The following is a 19,647-nucleotide window of genomic DNA, read 5'->3' as shown; positions in this document are numbered from 1 at the left end:
GCTGATTAAATTTCAGGCCTTCCGAATGTTCTTTCGTCCAAATATTACTGGCTTGGGAAGCACTATATCCGCCTGAGAACCAAGACTTGCTCTCTTACCTCCACACGAATCAAAATGGCAGCGTTACTATACTAACGTGTGAGGAGCTACCACACCCCTGCGAGAAGTGAACAGTAGTGTAAGTTCAGGGTCGAATTTCTAAAAATTTTCTTGTCTGTTACCAACCAATTTACCGTTTACCCAGTGTACACTGGCGGCCTATGCTCCAGCGCCGCGTTTCTGCAGCAATGTTGTCAACGCCAACGCATGCAGCGCACATCACTGCCGCATAACTCAAAGCGCGAATATTCGTTTGATTGTAGTATTAGTTGATGAAGCACTATTCTCTGCATAAATTGTTCAACTCCTGCGAAACTTACCAAGCACTCAGTATGCAGCTCTTATTTTGGCACGGATAGGCCACCATACAGCCAGCCAGGACCTCAGCAAGCGCGTGATATTTCTTAACCCTGACCTACTGAAACCAAGGCTCGCTGGAAGCGACCAGAGTACCACTACTCAGCGCAAAACGTCGATTCTTTGATATCCGTGCACCTAATGTAAGTCGCCACACAATGCCGCTCCACGTTCTCGTGAGAAGGTGCCGCGGACTGTAGCGTAACTCAGCGGGACGTCGCAATGATGTTGGTTGTTGTATTGCTAGGCGTTTCTTTCTGCCGTGACGCTGACTTTGTGGCGTGAGTGGTAGATCTTATCAAATTCGAAGCACAAACGCTTAAGAAGGAACCTTGTTTCACTCAGATGCGAAAGTTGATTAAAAAATCAAAACAGTGGAACCACCTTGAAAAGCTTCGCTCTCTATCGTGCGGTGGGCGAGTTTTAAAGGATGAGGCGACCAGACCGAGGAATTCAGAAATTTTCTGAGGGAAGATCAGCCACCTACATTTTTTCAGGGAAGCAATATCTTGTAAGCATAAAGCCTTCTCCCTCCCTGCCCGCCTCCGCTGAAAGCTACGCGTAAATCCACTCGAGTTTCGCACATGCCCGCAATAAATAAAGCAGTGACAGATGTTATCTTACGGTAGTACCATACCTGCCAGATTTTCTGTAACACCCGACGTAATGAAGCGTTCCGGTTCATTTTGGGTTTGCCCAACTTCCAGCCAACTGGCTTAATACATTTTAATTCCCAAAAGGAGAAATGCAATCTATCAAAACCTTTGTGTAGGCTAGTCGGTGGTTCATCTTAAAGAGGATCTGAAACACATTCTGAGGAAAGCAGATGAACTCGCTTAATCACTGCATTTTGTTGTCATGAAAACCTGGGCCAAATAATACACTTCTACGCGCAGCAGATGACCCACAATCACGCGCGAAAGTTTACGGGCCCTTCCCGGCGATTTTTTCATGCTCGCACCCTCCTCCGTCGCTCGCATCTACGTGTACATGTTGAGAGGTGGCTACTGGTTAGATTCTTTCAGGCGTCATTCAGCTACCGTGGCCACGGCCAAAAAGCCGCGTAGCTCCGGCGGGTCAGGAAGCTTCGCCCCCGTAGGTGGGGCCGGCGGAGGAGCGCCAACCTTCCAGCGAGCAAAAAGTGACGAGAGGAGAGGGAAAAGCGCGAAAACGCTGAAATTCAAACTATCGCTACAGATAACTCAGCTTCTACAAAGCGCATTAGAAAATTTCTTGCTGGACAGTATTCGTGAAGAGGCGTGCTTCAACATCCCAGGCATACTGCAAATTTATTAGAGCCCCTTTCAGAGCCCATTCAATTAAAAGTAGTGCAGCGCAAAACAAAAAGCCGGGACAGAAGATGAAGACACAAACAACAGTCGTCAGTCAGCGCCAGTCCTGTTGTTTGGGTCTTCCTCTTCTGTCCCTGTTTTACCCAGAGAGAGAGAGTGGCGCTGAAATTTCTGCGCGGGGGAATAAAACACAACTTTGAAACATTAAAACGATGCACTGCTCACTCAGCCATTTAAGATTTTTTTAGAATCAGCACAGAAGTAAACTGCTGAGCTGTAAGCAGCATGGCAGTGTTCAGCATGTAGGCGCATGCCATCTGAAGTAAACGAGCCATCTCTGGTAAAGGGTTCTCTCATTTCTCTAAAAACCAAACTCCGGCGATGACACATCAAAAACCGAAACCTAAGCCAGTAATAATGTCGTTCATTCGCTCGTAGAGAGCCTATAAAGTCGCAAAGCAGCCTGGCCTTCAAAAGGGCTTCCGGTCGAAAGTACTCGTTCAGCGTACTGATCAATTACCGTAGCTATTCGTAGTTTGTGTTGACTTATCACAAGAAAGAGGTTAGGTAGAAAGGATTTTTTCGCGGCTGGCTACTTTAATGAACCTGGCGGCCAAGGTATTAATGCACCAATATTAAGCACTACACATTGTGTACTCTTATCTCCAAATTCCTGTTCGGATTTAGGTCGAACTTGCCAACGCGTGGGTAACCGAAGCGAGACACTCTCTGCCCAGAAAGGTCTCTGCCGAACCCGCGTGTGCTCGCGACCATGGAGATGTGAGTGCGTGCAGCCAGTTTCTTCGGTGCTCAAAGCTCTGGGGTTCGACTAGACACAGTGAGGTACTCGTAATGAAGGCTATCCAGCTAGAGCAAAGCATTCGTTTTGGTGCCTCGCTATCTAAGAAAGAACGAGACTGAGTGTAAGTTATTGGACCGAAAACCTTTAAGTTTTAAGCGCCATTTATTGGGTCCATGGCCAACAAATGTCCTTTAGAATGTGGGGTTTTTTTGTACTCCGAGTGCTTCTGAAGGCCGGGAGTATTACCGGCCATTCAATGGGGTCACTGCGCACGCAGGCACGAAGCTTTGGTTCCAACAGAGATACGCACGCTCAAATTGCCTAAGTTTGCATCCGAGCTGTTAGTTTACTGCGTCATTTCTGAAGCTCAGTTGAGTGACGTAAGTATTTGTCTTTACGGACTGTCTGCGTCACAAGTTTTGGGCTGTTTGTCGGCACATATACTATTTAATCACTCATTTCTATTTCCCATTGTGCTGTTATTCACACATTATTAATAGTAAAACGTAAAATGGTTTACAGAGATCGTAGCGTGGTGATTCCCAAATGTGTAAGCGACAAGAAGCAGCCGGCTTGTTCGTCAATTAAGCAATAAATAACGCCACTAGTTTAGTCGTCATTAGCAACAGCCATAAGCAAAGCATGACGTCTTTAAATCTGCACAGGTAAACGTGCAAAACGGTGTGGGCCTTTAGCCGACAAACCGCACTACTCTACTGGGCCATCGCAGCTGTGGCCTAGTCGATGGAACTAGTCGGTGGCCTATAGTCCCGTATTCTGGAATCGTGGGGTTTCATCCCCAGTGCCGCCGACTACCCACCGGTTTTCCAATGGGTACAAGCTTTCCCCTGTCCTTGTGCCCCTGTTCTTTGGGTTGAAATGTGTGGACAAATTGGGCCTTTTATCCACCACTTTGTACCAAGATATAAAATATATTGGCCATGGCGCTATTTGGACCTAGTGCATTCGCGCCATTCAAATCAAATCGTCCTCCTCTTCATTTTCTCTTTGAAGCTAAAAGAGCTGCGACGGCAAGCTACCTGATCTACGCGTTTTCCGTACGCCAGTGTCGCGACCTGCGACCTACTGTTGTAGTCTTGTGTGCGGCCATCGCCTCGGGAGCCGCTGTCCTACATACTGCATCCACACCGGCGCTCGTCGCCTACCGCGTCGCTCGCCTACACGCTCCGCCAATGAAGCGCGGGCACTCGCTTGCACTCTGCTGTGTCACACGGCCCAGGGGTGCTCTGAGGACAACTCCTTAGAACACCCCTGGTCATGCGCTTACTCTTGTTGGCCCAATACTGCAGTGCAGCCCACGGTGCAAGGATTTTGGGCTTTTGCGCTTCCCGCAGCCCAAGTGGAGAGCCGTTTGCATACGCCGGCCTTTGATAACGACAAAAAAAACGCCATTGTGACGGCGCAGGACCCCTGTGGATACGCTGAAAGGATTAAGTTGACCGAAGAACGGATAAGAGGGCCCGAGCTGCACAAGTAGCGGCTGCATGCTTCGCTTCACGCATGCACCAACCGCAGGCTTTACGCGATGACATCGACACAAGCGAGGTTTCTTTTTTCTCTGCTGATGTATCCTTTTCCTCATTTTTATCTATAGTTCTCACCGTTTCTGCGCCTAGCGTTGAAGACCGCGATCATTTGTCAGAGCTAAAGCTCACTAACACTGGCGCTCCAAGGCCAGGTGCTCTACTTTCGCGCGCACGGAAAGTACGAGCTGGAGCACCGCGTTCGGGGAGCTTGAGCAAATATAAAACGAAAAAAAAAGTGCCGCTAAATACGCACCTGTGCGACAGAGCGTAAGCTGTATTTCTCCACTCAGATTTCTCTATAAGAACTACGAACAGTCTCTTTAATTTCACGGGTACATGGACTGTGCGCGCCTTTTTAATACACTTGGAGGAGATGCTCGCACATGTGAATTGTGCGGGCTGCGCCATTTGCAAATTTGTGACACTGCAGAGCTCGTTATTTATTTTTCTTTCGTCTTATATCACGGTTTGCTCATGCTGTCAAAGTCCGGGTCCTTCCCATGCAAACTTTGTATAGGCTCGCGTATACAGCACGTGCTTGGAGTCCTCTAAGCGGTTTTATGTTCACGAGATTCACACTCTGCAAGCGATTCACAAAAGGAAACACTTATTCGCACAACGTCGGCTCAATTTACCAACATCTGACGGGAGGCAAGCGCCAACAAACCCCGCCAGTAGAACTATACAGGCGGCGCCATAGTCGAGTCAAGATGGCAACCGTAAGGAGGACTCCGTCTGTGATCAGCATGGGCGCATTAACAAGTGACCTTGTTTGCACGATTGAGTCACGTTTTCTTTTTTTCGTTGAAGGTGAGCGCCTGGTTTTAGCCAAACACTTTGCATTAGTCGGCGTAAAACACACAGAACCGACGACAAACTGGAGATCTGCGACCTGCGTCTGCAACGTCCGCCGTCGGAACCGCACACTAAAGTCGCCCCCCTTCAGGGCGTTTTTAGCTATGTCAAGATCGCCAGGGCTGAGTGTGCCTACACGGCGGGAAAGTAAGAAAAATGCAAGCATGTCTCGGGTTTAAGAAATCATTGCAAAGCGTTGAAAAGCAAGAATGGTTCGCGATTGTTTTGCTTTCGCCCGTCGTGTGCTTGGAGTTCAAATCAGCAAGCTGAACGCCAGTAGCATTTACGTGTGGCCATCACATAAGTCGAGCAAGTCACGTCCTTGTGTGTACTACATTCGTGAGGATACTTGTTTAGAGCGCTGGAGTGGTGTGCTGGCGAAGAAATCATAGCAAGTGAATTCGGTGTTAAGGGCAGTGTGCTCGTTGCTTGCTTTTATTTCTATGCAGCCTCGCTTCAGCGAAAGTAATGACCGCGAAACGCAGTACCATCTATAAAATCTTGGCTGCGTTTGCTCTGCAGAGGACCGCTCGAACGTTAGGATGCAAGCCTGCTCACCCCTGCACATTGCACCGTCAACTCGATACCGTCGAGATGGGGTGAGCTCTCAGATGCGCGACGGTGTGGGTAGCGCAGGTCTCTTTGCTTTGAGGCTTTATTTTGCGGACATTAAAACAGGAGTGTTTAAAGTGAACAGACAGAAATACGAAAACACAAAACGCAGAGAGGAAAAATAAAATGCCGGCGCTTTGATTGTAGCTCGGGCTACGATGAGGTGCAACTTTGCGAGCACTATACGGTTGCATCGTGGCAGCAATTCCAACGACCAGCCACGATAATCACACCAGCCGATCAATTGTAACCAAAGAAAGTTATAATGACACCGAATCCTAACCAAGTAGATAGAAGTCGTCGCCCTGAAAATGCCGCGAACAAAAGAACATCGACGGTGTGACTGGCTGGCAAGCTGCCTCTCTTCGGGCACGTAGCAGAGGTTAAGCAATGGAACGGTACAGCTCGGCTTTTTCATCTTGCTGACGTACAAAAGGCGCGCAGCAGTGCTCCCGAGTTTTGTTTTTCCACGACGTTCCGGGGACGACATCCCAAAGTGCTTGCTACGCAGCTCCAGCAGCACGCAGCGCGAATCTGTCGGGCGAGTTCTCTGTAGACGGGATCGCGGTGCGGCTGAAGTGTGTGGCATATATGTCGGGAAAACCGCCAGTATTTTTTTTAGTATAATTTCGCCAGTATAATTTCGCAACAACGCCCGAATAAACTGACGAAGCACTCGCAAAGGAGCAAGCAAATTCTACCGCGCGCTGCCAATTCTACTTAGACTGGTTCGCGGCACCGCCGATGCAGCGTGACGTCGATTTCGCGAAAATCGCCAATAGGAATCGACAATCGCTCTTAAACAAGCCAGCATTTTCTGAGACGCACAGCTTGCAAAGTATATGGTGCCATCTCTGCATTTATATAAAACAATCGCAAAAATTTGGGCTAGAACTTTTTAGCGAAGTCTTCCGCTGCTTATCAGAGCAGAAAACTGGGCCAGTTTATTTGGCTGCATGATTTTGGAGCTCAGACGAAAGCTGGACGAGTCGAGGGATGACACATGTACTCACTTTTACAGTAATTTTCCTCGTCAACTGTTCGCTTACGCTACAAACCCATGATCTATTTTTGTTTGACAACAAAAAAATTCTATTTTCAATTTTTATGACCATTGTTCTTTGTGCTTCAGAGACGTGGAGGCATTTCTGCGGCTTAAATCATCACCAAGGTGCGGCAAAAGCGCGCATTCCAATCCGGAACGAGAAGAAGCCGCTCCGAAGTAAGGTGAGGTGATTATCAAACAACTTTTAGTTGCTTCTCTTGGCTACAAAAGCAGTTTGGCAAGTTTTATTCCGGAACGAAACAAAACCGAATTACTAATGCGAGGCCGACCTATGGGATTTTTTTGCCGCAAACCTCAGCAAGAGCCGAAGACCAGAAATTCTAGGCTTTGTTTTATCAAGGACTGCAGCTAAGCCATGCCGCGTAATCCTCCGTTCGGCATGTCCACCGGCTACAAGATGCAGAATTAGGGCAAAATTGTCAGGCCTATTTACGACCTAGTTTCTTGTGAGGTTATATATTACAGCTATGATTCTGTGTTACCAGGTAAACCTGCCGTGTTTTTCCGCAATAAAAAGAAGGAAAGCAGTGAGTGCGTGTCTTGATCTATGTGCTGCTATTTTTAGTCACAGAGTGAGTGTCTATGCTTGAGCGCTCTCTTTGAGGAATAATTACAACGTCGCAATAGTAGCCACGGCATCGTATTAAGGAAGAGAGTTGAATAACGACTCAGTGAATAGCGTCCTTGAAAGAACCCTTGGTGTTCGGTGGCTTAATTGATCTCCAGTGAACCCCCCCCCCCCCCCCCCCACATCCCCTTCCTCTCCACGCCTTTCTTTCTTCTTTTTCCTGCGTTACCTGCGTTATATCCTGCGCAGTAGCTGCGCTATGGCCAAACGGAAGTTTCTTTCTGCTACTTTGTAGTCTGCTGCCTGCGACTTAGTTGGGTGCTGTCAGGTTTTTTTTTCTCTACTGATCTCCCCAGCTAGAATAACCACCGAGAACAAAACCCAGTCTGTGCCTGGCCCCCGTGAGTTTTTCTGCAGCGTGGAAGTAAAGGACTCCAGCCAGCTAACAAGCGATGTCTCATTCTTAGGGGAGAGGTTTGTGCTAGTTGGTAGTTTAACAGTACTAAATTCAGGACGCGAACTTACACAAGAAAAAAACAACTCTGGAGAGACATGCAAGAAGTAGACTAAGTGTAAGAGGACTGGGTAAGCAGGGAATTGCTTCTGCCCAGACATACTCTTATCTCTACGCGGGTCGACGCCTGAGCGTAAGAAAGGTAAACGCACATCTGCTTTATACGCTGGAAATATGTTGAGTCCTCATACACAAAGTGATTTCTAATGCGGAATAATACCGGAATAATACCGGCGTCGGCATGTGAGAGCAAAGTAGTGAAGGCTCCGAACTCCAGAAGCGCCACCCTCCTACCGCCTCCTATCCCACTTTCACACTCCAGAAGCCCATGAGAAGAGCCCAACACCCACCCTACACCCACCTTTACCCTCAAGATGCAGCAGCCATTTCCACCCTCCAGACGGTGCCACCCACCAAAAGCCCATGAGAGGAGCCCACCGCATACCCGCCTCCAGCCACCAAAGCAAAGGCTTCACTCCCTTTACCTACACCCTGCAGAAGGCTCCACCTGGCAGAAGCCCATAAGAGGAGGGCACCACCTGCCCTACACCTACCAGAAGCAGCACCAATATCCGCTCTCCGGAAGCCACCACCCACCAGAACAAAGATTTCACTCCAGCCACCTCCGGCCTCCACCAAGTGGTTGAGATTCCGCCTCGCATGCGGGAGGTGCGGGGTTCGATCCTCAGTGCCGCCGGGAACCTGCCAGGGATACAATGGGTACAGGCTTGCCCCTGGCCTGGTGTTCGGCTTATCAGAGGTGAAATGCTTGAAAAATGGGTCTTCGACCCCACCTTGAGTAATCGGAAATACCTTGTGCCATGGTGCTCTTTGGCCACAGATGCTCTTGCGTCATAAAAATCTATAATCATCATCACCACCTCCAGCCTCCAGAAGCTCGAAGCAGCGCAAGGAAAAAGTGAAGGCTAAAATCAAATTCAAAGACGCAGTGGGAAGGCGACCATTGTGAAAGGAAAGGAAAAAGCCCCCTGCGTTGGAGCTTTCCCGCATCAGTTCTAATGATAATCCGTCAGTTCTTAAAGGTTTTTCTCCCGTTCTTTGTCTCATTTGCAAGAAAGGCGTGAGTTGCCACGAGCGGCACTTCATCTATGTATTGTATATACACGCGTGCGTAAACAAACAATAAGAATGAGCTAAAGGGCGTTCGCGTTTGATATGCCCGCACAATTTGGCATGTTTACTCGCTCATTTTCCTAAATTGAAATATATATACAGGATTTTAGTTTCAATAGGTGGGTGCTGCCATGCTTGTTTTACCCTAGTGCCGCCTACCGCCGACGCCATCATGGGCTGATAATTTGCAGCCCGTGGGCTTCAGAGGGAGGAGCATGTGATGTCTGGAATTGTTATCCACTGTTTTATTGCAGCCTAGCCTAGAAATTGTGCGCGAAGGTTCACCTCATGTTCATCCTCGTGCATGCTATGCCATTTGTACCACTTGTACCATGCCTCGACGGAGCGAACGATCAGCATCGGTGAGTGCCATGCTCGCAGTTCACGCGTGTAGTTTTTGTCGCCTGTTGCCTGTAGGGAAAATGTGGCACTCTATTGCATGATAAAAAAGGAAATTGAAATATACTGAAACTCAAAATCTAGAAGATCGTTCGAATATATATGGCTTCGAGGAGCAAAGTTTCTGATGAACGCTCTCGCTTCCGTCTGCTTGGCCATGGTTAGACTGCAGAGCTTACGACAGAGTCACTCCGTTCGCAAACTAACATACGGGAGACAACAACGAGGTATACGTGACTGAAACGAATCCACGTCTGATCGTTACAATGTTTGTTTGCGGCTATACCCGCGATGAAACTGAAATTCGGTCCCTCCTGCAGCTCTGTTCATACTACGAGCGATACAAGCCAGTTCACTCAAAGCAGTTGACACGCATTCTCACCCATTCCGCTCCCGACCCTACTCACTGGTCCACAAATACCGAAAAATGTGGTATTACCCTGACTGATAGGTTGATATGCTAATGTGATGCTCGTTTACTGGGTGTCCGAATCACCACGCCTGTGTTGAGAATTCCAATCACAGATGGCGAGGGGCACTGCTCAAGTCGTAACGTTTGTTGTATGTCTGGCACTCTTATGCATCGTCTAACTGAGTGGACCTATTCAAATGCATTCGATGTGATTTCGGTCGAACGATTACAATGCATGGCAGAGTTTACCATCCCGCGCATGCCGTGTGTTCTTCTTTCGGTACCGTCGCTGCATTTTTTCTCACTTTGCAGGTGGGTAAAAAGTTCATGTCGTCATTCCCATTCATGGCGTTCAGTGCAAATTCCATGAGTGTTTTCGTACTAACGGTATATCTTTCTTTCATGTAGCGATGTTCGTTTCGAACCCGCGGCGGCGCGAACAAGATCAGCTTCCCTGGCCATTGCACGAGAACACTATGCTATCGCCACAGCCGATCACGCCTCGTGTTACACTGCAAGGCACTCTTGCGCTGTGCATTGCCCGTCGTCGTCTTCATCGAATGCCATATGTGCGCAAGTCATGAAAGGAAAGGAAACGCTCTGACAATCGCGCTTTCAGGAACGTGGCGTTGGTGTCCACCTGCACAATCCTGCTTTCGCACAGTAGTTAGTGGTTAGCAATGCTAAACTGCCAGCATTTTTCCCTTCCTTTTCATTCCTCGATATCTGCCCTTCGCTTTCTCTTTCAGCCTTATTTCTCGCTCTGCGCGCAATAGTCGAGCCCGTTAATAATGTTTCCAGTTATAGTAACAATAATAACAAACAGTGTTTTCTCGAAAGACGTCAGCAATTCAACTTTGTGTTTTGTAAACTGAAGCTACATCTCAGTAAACAGTGCGTTCGTTTTTAACACTCCTTCCCCATTACTCATACAAGCAGGCTGAACAGCATCTTCCAAAAAGTTGTTATTTAGCCGCTTAACGAAACAGACTTAAAAAAATACCAATCAGACACTTGAATGGATCGCACACTGTAATATTATTAATCAGGACGCTGAAGCGAAGAAAAATAAAGACTGGGAAGTATATGCCGGTTCGCCACAACAAAGAGGCTTACTGTGATAAGTTTGTGAAACGATGAAAAAGATGCGAAAGATTATGACTGATAAATAAGCATCCACTACGTGGCAGTAGTAAGCTACTCAGGAAACCAAAGGTTTCCAGTACCACTTTTGTGTATGAGCGTTTTGGAATATTTAACCCTGTGTGGTTACTAACTCCAGTATCTCTGTTCCAACGACTGATAATTTCTTTTATTTGTGCTGCCCTTAAGGTCAAGGGTGTTGAGAAGGAGAGTGCGTTAAATGCCGTATCAGACTACACACACAAAAAAGCGATCAGTAAAATGAAACACAAATATGGCTGAGTCCTCATTAAACAATGCAAGCTAAAATGTCATGAAACACGTCGTTACCTTGAGTAGCGGCCGTTGATCTGGGAGGTTCTTGGTAAAAAGCACTAAAGGCCTGCTTCAGTTGTGTGCAAGAGTGAATGGGAATGAAGCACGCTGAAATGAATGGTAATAGTCAGTTATTCGCATCAGGTAGCTGTATTAATCATTTTAACCAATCGTAGCCAATCAGACCAAGTTTTCCCCAGTTCTGCGTTTGAGAACAGATGAAAAAGATACAGCGGCCCTGCACCTGAGAGGAAAGGAGCGAAGTCTGCCACCTTGAAAAGTTAGCAATTATTGCCTTGCAGGTTATTCGAAAGGAGTAGCACCGAGCCACAACATCGGATCGAGTGTCTGTCGCAATCTATAGTTTCTGCTTCTCTACTGCATACGGTCTGCTAAGCAAGCATAGCTAAGTGAGCATAGAAGGTATGCACTCTTGCTTGTTTTCCACTACCGATGCGACGAGATTGGCGCGCATGCTGCACTAACACCCTTACGTTCATGTGGCGCGTATGCCTTTCTCTTCGCTCGGCTTAAATCCGATTGGCCTTCAAAGTTGCTTGAGAGGACAAAAATCCTCAGATCGTGGCCTCAAACTCCAACTGAATAATTCCAGTCAGCAGGCCACGAATTCGGACCTAAATTGCGCAAAAGAGGTACCAGATCATTGCAACGCGCAGAGTGACTGAGTACGCATAATTACTGATCGCCTCCATTTATGTTATTCATCGCTTATTCCAGTTCCTCCAGCACAAGGTATCTAAACAGGCATACGCGTACATAACCTGGCGATATGACTTCTCGTTGCCACCTTTCTTTTTATTTTAGAGATTGAGTATATATGCACCAGCACCTCGATTAGGATAGCTTTGTGAAAAGAAAAATTGGTATTGAAGTCATCGATGCTTACGCAACGAGCCTTTATGGACACGAAGTTGTTTCTAAACGTTATTAAAAACATAATACCCACAAAGCACAACAGTGCGCAACAAAAATGTTACCTTAAATCTATACACCAGTGGTCTGACTGAGGTCCTAATTCTTAATTACCACAATAAAACTGGCACTTTTGCAAGTTGCTGTACGTGGTGTTGCACGACGTTTACGATAAGAAGCTCGACCATATTTTCTGGCGTGTAGCATCGGAGGGAATGATCATACCATCGGGATCCTCAATGAGCCTGTCAGCTATGCCTGTCGAAATATCTCAAGCGAAACTGGTCTTGACGTAACGGGGCATCGCTGCCCATGTCCCCGGAAAGCCGGTGGCTCGAGTGGAAATTTCCACCCGCGTGAACTGGGGCCACCAGGACTGCGTTTAGGCCTCCGAGGCTGCCGCATCCGTCTTATTGGGCAGTTTTCTTTGAGAGGAGAACAGGTTCGCGCAACAGACTCAAGGGACATTGCACCCTGAAATATAAAACCAAAGATATAGCTGCCTGTCGCCGCATTTGGCCGAGAAGTAACGGACGATAGTCAGTGCAAAGGTTTCGGGATGTACGGTGCATAAAGAGTTAAACTGTAATCTCATAGTTTTTCTTCTTTTCTTCTCATGGTTTCACTCTGTGCATCAACTGTATTCCAAGTTAAATCTACCTGCAAGCATAAAGTGCTATAAGTTTTGTTTTCAGTTCGCTGTTCTGTTTTACTAAATTCAGCATATCTATCCCATGGTAGATTTGACTCGAATAGTAAAAACAAAATGTCGAAGAGAAAACGAGTAACTCTATTCACCATTGTAAGTGCCAAGGTTTCCACCTGTGCGCTTTGTGAGACAAATAGCCTTAGATAAATGGCCAATTGATGTTACAGTTCGTCCTGTACCTAACCGACTGCAGCCAGATGAACTAGATTGGACTCAGGATCCGTGCCGCTGTAGTATAGCTTTCTACGAAAAGTTATGATGCCCGAAAGTTATGGCGCGAAACTGCTTCGGTCTTTGGTGACATAGTTTGCCTTCTTATGCGTTATATTTTCATAGAAAGTCCTTAGCATTTTTATGTTTAATGGTAAGCTACGCTGCCGTGTTGGTTGGCGTCTTAACGCTAGCTGTTTCCTGAACAATTACTGATCGGTGTACGCACGATAGAGCTTGCACAGAAGTGAAGATTCGACTAGAATCCTCTACAGTCATTAGAAAACGTAAGACGCCAATAACAAAATTTCCTTCATTGCTTTCCGGCAAAACAGAAAAGCTGACTGAGGATCATTGTAGTTCCGAGTTTCCATGTAGTTCAGTCTGGTACATTCGCAGGGGCTAATCTAGCTAACCTCCTCAGGACGGCCAATCCAGAACACAAAGAGCTTTCATTTTTAACGCGGTTAAGAAAATAGTTTCAAAGGAAAGCCTCGGTACGCTGGTCTTGTTGGCCGACCATATGCTTATGTGAGCAATATCGCTCAGTTAAATCGACCAGCGCGAGCCTTTGGCGGTTGCTCTACGCGGCGCATTCTCCGCGCTTCCTGCCCTCACACGGTGCATCCTCAGCGCTGCCGTTGCCGTGACTGGGCGCATACAGGGGCGTTTGTCCGTCCGGATACGGATAGGAAGGAGTGCTCGAGTTGGTGTCGCGCCCAGAGCGGCCGGCGCAGCTGGAGCGTGGCTTTTAGCGACTCGCGTAGCCCCCAGCGACGCCCCGCGGGGTCGCCGATCGCCGCGGAAAGCGAGAGCGGCGAGCGGATAAAGGTGAACGCATGGTGAACGCGACGACCTTCGCCTGGCGGGCGTCTCCGGAGGCGGCGGCAGCTACTTCCCTTTCCTGCTCGACCTGAGCGGCCGACCAGAGCGGTCGCCACCGCTGCCGCCACAGAAGCTCCCACGGCATGGCTCGCCTGCGCAACGCCGAGCCGCTCCTCCGGCTGCTGGTGCCGCTGATCCTGCTCCTGCGGCCGATCTCCCCGGCAGAGGCAGCGGCGCGGAAGGACTCCGGAGCCGCCGCCGACGGCCCCCTTGCGTTCCGGAAGGACAGTTCGGGACTTCAGGCTCCCGATACTTTGGCAGGGAGCTTCCCGGATCCCGCACTTAACGCAGCGCTCTACGGGGACGCTGCCACGGTCGATTCATCACTGCTCAAGGCGTCCCAAGCACCCGACAAGCCCGAAGATGTTGCCGCAATCACTGCGCCTGGCGAGAATTCCGCTGGAACATTGCCCCAGTCCCAAAGCCCAGGCCAGAACCTTGAGGCGGAAGTGGAAAGCCCGCCTTTGCACACTGCAGCGGAGGCCCTTGTCCAGAGTTTAGTCGAGACGGCGGCATCGAGCAGCGCCAGTCCTCCCGAGGCGACCGATGCAGAACAAGAAGAGGAGCCCGGAGAGCCCACGACGACGGCAGCAGCTCCTCCGGGGAGCGGCTTCGACCTGGAGTCCAATCTACGCGCCGTCATCGAGCGCATCTTCAAGGAGGCGCTGCCGCTCGTGTACCGCTTCTCCACCGGGGCCGGCTCCTCGCCCGAGTGCATGGGCGCACTCTTCAAGTGGGTGCTGGCCATTCGCAGGCTGGAGCCCTGGGCGCTCAGAAGTGAGTAGCACGTTCATCTTCTAATGCGAGGAAGGCAGAAGTCGCATAGTGCGTTTGCTCGATAAAGGGGTCGTTTCTTTTTTGTCACACAAAGCTCCTCTTTAGGTCAGGATCCGATAGGGTCGGGCAGTCACGCGCCAGAAGTGCTGAGCACTTCTCTGACGTGATAGCACACTTGGCATTCCAGTACCCGTGAAACTGTTTAAAGTTTCCTGTATTGTTTGCAGTCTAGCATGAGTGACGTTGATTCCTTATATATTTCTTACACGCGTAATCGCGCTTTCTTTTTGTCCAAACAAATGCATCCCCAAATGAAAACTGTCACTTCATATATATATATATATATATATATATATATATATATATATATATATATATATATATATATATATATATATATATATATATATATATATATATAGTATGGGAAACCCCTTGGCGTACACTGAAGTAATACCTCAGAGTATCACTTTATTTTCGCTGTGGTTTGTTTAGAATAGGACCTACGTATTCTTTGTGCGTAATTTAAATTCGAGAAAAGAAAGCGCCACTGCTATTCTTAGTTCGACAGAAACTGCCTGGTATCGTGTTAGAAAAAGGCAGGGTCATTAACAACCGTTTATTTGTCGTGCTGTGTTATTTTAATTAAAAGAGTGTCAGCTCAAGAAGGACGATCAGTTGCGATCACGGAGAGTTCGCGTATGTCGTTAGTTTTTTTACCCCCCCCCCCCCCTCTACCTCTAGTCGAAGGGAGAGACACAATTTCAGAAATTGCTAACATTTCCTCAGTTGATTAATGGTGAAGGTTTCAACTAAGCCGCATTAGAAACGGATGCTTCCGCTTCTTCGTTGCCCCGGGTGTGAGGTTGGCACTTTGGATGGTGCGTTCGCAAAGCTCTCGCGTCAGCGTAATGGGTCTGCTTGCGGCTCGTTTAATCTCTCTGCCTGTGGAATAGATTTAGAGTGACATATCTGCCGTGTTCTTATTTTCATAATGCAGCAATACGCATTAGCTTGGAGGTGTCTTTTAAGAGCGCATTTTCACGCGCGCGATACGTACTAATGCGCCAAGGCACAGCGTGCGTTACAAGCGGGAAAAACGCAAGGTTTTAAAAGCTCAGTCAAGACTACATGTTGCTGGAGCGTTTCCATACAGCACGCACACTGTGCTATTATTACGACAAGGTCATTCAAATGGGTTAATGCTGCAGTTCTTCTACCCAGCGCACAAAGGCGCGACAGTGCAGAATAGTTGCTTGCCAATACTTATGACGGAAGCGTGCGCTACAGTACTGTCGCCGAAAGGCTTGCAATGCGGCAACGCAGTTGTTTACGCAACTCGTCACGCAAAGTACTATCGCCGTACTGGCCAAACTAGTTCCCTGCAGCAGCCGTGAAATTTGTCTTACATCTAAATTATGCTGCCCTTCTAGTCTTCATGCTCCTTTTTTTTTCTTTTTCATGCAATTCTAACGCCATAATTAGGCGAGCAGGCACGACGTGAGAAATGAAAGTGCTTCAGCTGAGAAGTCGTTGACGAGTTAAATAAACTCGGTGTACCTTCCTCTTTGTGCCATTTCTTCCTGTTTCATGAGTCAAAAAGTGAGTTTACCTTGCTCTGCGTGCTTACAGAAGCATCGCAGATAGATTACTATTAATAACCGGACGTACGCCAAGTCCAATCCGGGGCAATTCCCGCGCGGCTGCCTTCTATCTAGAAACACTGCGAGGGTCCTTTCGTCTCATGGATGCGAGGATGCCTTCAGAAATCATCTCATGTGGCAATCCAGCGACACATACCGCCGAATTCACGAATAACCTTTGAACGAAGCAGTTTACTTGCCATTAGATCCAGGATCATTTCAAGAAATGCTAGCTGTGCTGACTGAGAAAAGTGCTGCCGCTTATCTTTTCTCGATCTTGTTTTTAAAATTACAAGAACCATAAATAACCGATGAATGCTTGATCTGCTGTGTCCGCATCTGCACATTTGCGCATACACTGATGGACGTTGTAACCGCTATTTAGCTGTTGCAGTCACTATATTGTGTTCTTCGTGTTCTTTTTTTCCTGAGGAGCTAGGAAAATTGGCAGAACAGAATTAGTAAAAATGTAGCAACACCTTCGGCTGCTACCTTTTTGCTAATTATTTACGCATCTTTTATTTTGCAAAACTCTTCTAAATGTGACTTTGGCTTAATTAACTTACGGATCGCTTCAGTGTCCGAGAGGCAAATGTTGCACCGTGCGATCCGTGCTAGTCTGGCACAATTTCTCCGACATCTCAGAAGGTCACTGCGTGTGAACGAAGTGTCAGCGCCCCGATTTTATCATTGGTCAGTATATTTTTTGAGTGAGCTATTGGGAGCGCGAAAATTCCGCATGCTGGACAACATGTTGTCAAGGCGATGCAGGTCCCCTACGAAAAACTTAGTTTTCGTTCCCCAGTTTAAAAAATTATGGCTCCAGCTTGTAAACTGCCAGTCCTATACCAGTGAAATTTCCGGTACAGTCTGCGGCAAACAGTCCAAAAACGTGCCACTGCCTGTTTTATTTTCTTTTTAACCTCATTTGTCTAAAGTCTGGTGTCCATAAAGCACATTTTTCTGAAAGTCCTACTTCTTACAACTTGATGTACACTAGACCATTTTAATGGTGATTCCTTTGATCCCTTACGAACTCTGGTTTTTCGCGAGAAATAAATTAATTATTCATAATGCTGAGCGATAGGAAAAACTGTCATTTTAAAAGAACGCCGCCTTTGTCACCCTTGCATGTGTCTTGAATTCCGAACGTTTTATACGCGTAGAATGAAGCACGTAGCATGAAGTTCCCTAAATCATGGCGCCTCTATAAGCGGAAAGAAAGGAGATTTCCGGAAATGCTCATAAAAAGGCAACCTAGCTTTGGAACGACTTCCCGCCACGAGCGGCAATGAAAGTTAATTGTAGACGTCTGTCGCCCGAACCCTCTTCACTCAAGCTTTCAACGTGAGGGGAACAGTTTACGATGAGGTTGCTTTGCTGCTTCAATGTTTACAGCTGCGGTGCCAGTGAGAAATCTTCACCCGGTTCATTACTAGGTAATTAAAGAAGGCGAAATACTACCTGCCGCACTGTACCAACCTAATGCAAGGCCGGTGCCTGAACGTCGCTTCGCAGCGGTCGTATGGCGAAAGAAGGAAGGAAAGAGGATAGAGACTGGAACAGGAAAAACAAAAGACAGCGTTTTAATGAAAGGGCGGACACGTACAAGGAAACTGTTTTTGCACGTGGTAATAAAGAGAATGAAGCTGACAGATTTATAGGAGACGAATAAATGGGCGAAAATATGATAATTATAAATGTATAAAACAAAAAAAAATACGACGTGCAAGTGGCCCCGTCGATAGCCATTCCGACTGGTTACGATATGCGCGTAGGTTCAGAGGCGCCACGCATACCCTAATAATTAGCAGAAAGATTTGTATACGATTACATTCAGCCGTAAACTGTGCTTTTAGCTCAGCAGGCAGCCATGCTCACTCCATTATTTGTTCGTGTAGGTGTCTGCGCTGATCTCAGCATCAGTATTTGGAGCGCCGTAGTTTTGTTCTCACCGATAAAAGTGGAACCATCACCTATCAAAGGTAAATTGCGCAGGTTCTTTTCATAGTTGTACATTCACAAACGACAGCGCGAGCGTTGGCAAAGTCCAAGGCGGCAATTTCGCCCATGGTGGATCAGAATTAGAATGAGGAGGAGGAGGAGGAGGAGGAGGAGGAGGAGGAGGAGGAGGAGGAGGAGGAGGAGGAGGAGGAGGATATTAGGTACAAGTGGATCTAGCGTTCCACACTTTTTCACGTACTGGGCGCTCAGTTTACGGGACAAGAGGCACCGGCGGCCGCAGCAACTGTAGGTGATAAATAAGTATGTAACTCAACTGCCAGCTTACAGGACGTGTATGCAGAGGAATCTTCGGAACAAAATCGATTAAAAGACCTGATGCCGAGCGAGTTTCTAAGACTGCGCTGCCTTCAAATCTGCTGTTTGGCTTTAGCACCCTTTAGTTTTCGGCAACATTGCAGGCGATTCGCATATCATCATTCAAGGCGTGTTATTCAGAAACGAATGAGCCCGGCGCACTGGCCCTAACTTCCTTTTCATCCAAAAAAGACGTCATTTTTTGTTGGATAGACTGCTTTTGCGCTCTCCTCGTACGCTCCTGGAGGCGTTATTTTCGTCGTTGTTATTGTCGTCAGCGGGACAAAAATAACAAACAATACGGTCCTCACCGCTTGACTCCACTTCACTGCGCTCTTGCTTGATGCCTTCCACATTGTTTCCTTGTTTTCGTCTTGCAAGCGCGAATGACGAATGCGCGGCTTTGTCCCCGCAGACAGGTGGTCGGTTTGATATAGACGTACGCCGCTCTCGTCCAGCAGTGAGGGGCGTCTCAGCACATGAGTTAGGTTTGCTTTATTTTTTTCTCCTTTCCGCGCCAGTTCTGTCACAATTCTCGCGTAAGTCGCGTTACAGCAGCGTAGGCTCCTGCTCCACATCGCACAGCACACCGTGCTCTTCTGTCTTCCTTTTCCGCAAGGTCAGTCTGTCAGCGCTGGCGCGTGCCGCCACTCGTCACGAAGAGGTCACGCAAGGTCGGCCCTCAGTGTTTCGCACTCACGAACTGGCGAGCTGTACGATGAGCTGCACGCACCCGCTCTTTTTTCGTAACTGCAAAGCGATAAGCGCGCAAGATCTGCTGCTAGCCTAGCGACAGTTGAGGCTTGCGCGTTTGAACATATAGTTTCAGCTTGTAAGGCAGAATCCAACTCTTCCTCATGATCAGCGCACAAGTTCGCTGAAAAGTGGGCACCATAAATATCACTTTTTCTTTCTCTTGCGGCGCGTAAAATCGGTTCTTTTTTTCGGTGCATCCGCGCAACTAATTGCTTAAGCCTTTATCGGGATCACCTCACCAGATTCAGCGATTTTTTGAAATTTCGTATGATTAAACGACTCACAGGTCAACTTCTATAC

The 19,647-nt window shown here is 47.7% G+C and overlaps 1 protein-coding gene across 2 annotated transcripts in view; it reads left to right on the top strand.

Moving 5' to 3' along the window:
* Positions 1 to 13,820: 13,820 nt before the first annotated feature.
* LOC144115246 (nose resistant to fluoxetine protein 6-like) overlaps positions 13,821 to 19,647 on the top strand; it is a 95,432-nt gene continuing 89,605 nt past the window's right edge. The window contains exon 1 of one of the 2 annotated variants that reach the window (XM_077649540.1): positions 13,821 to 14,629. In XM_077649540.1, coding sequence (XP_077505666.1) covers positions 13,936 to 14,629 — 694 coding nt within the window. In that variant the 5' untranslated portion in view covers positions 13,821 to 13,935. The remainder of the gene's footprint in view (positions 14,630 to 19,647) is intronic. The other variant, XM_077649541.1, reaches the window with a different exon arrangement.

This window comes from Amblyomma americanum, chromosome 1, assembly GCF_052857255.1.
Source record: "Amblyomma americanum isolate KBUSLIRL-KWMA chromosome 1, ASM5285725v1, whole genome shotgun sequence".
NCBI lineage: Eukaryota > Metazoa > Arthropoda > Arachnida > Ixodida > Ixodidae > Amblyomma > Amblyomma americanum.
The sequence above is the reverse complement of the archived record's forward strand: the minus strand, read 5'-3'. Positions and strand labels throughout refer to the sequence as shown.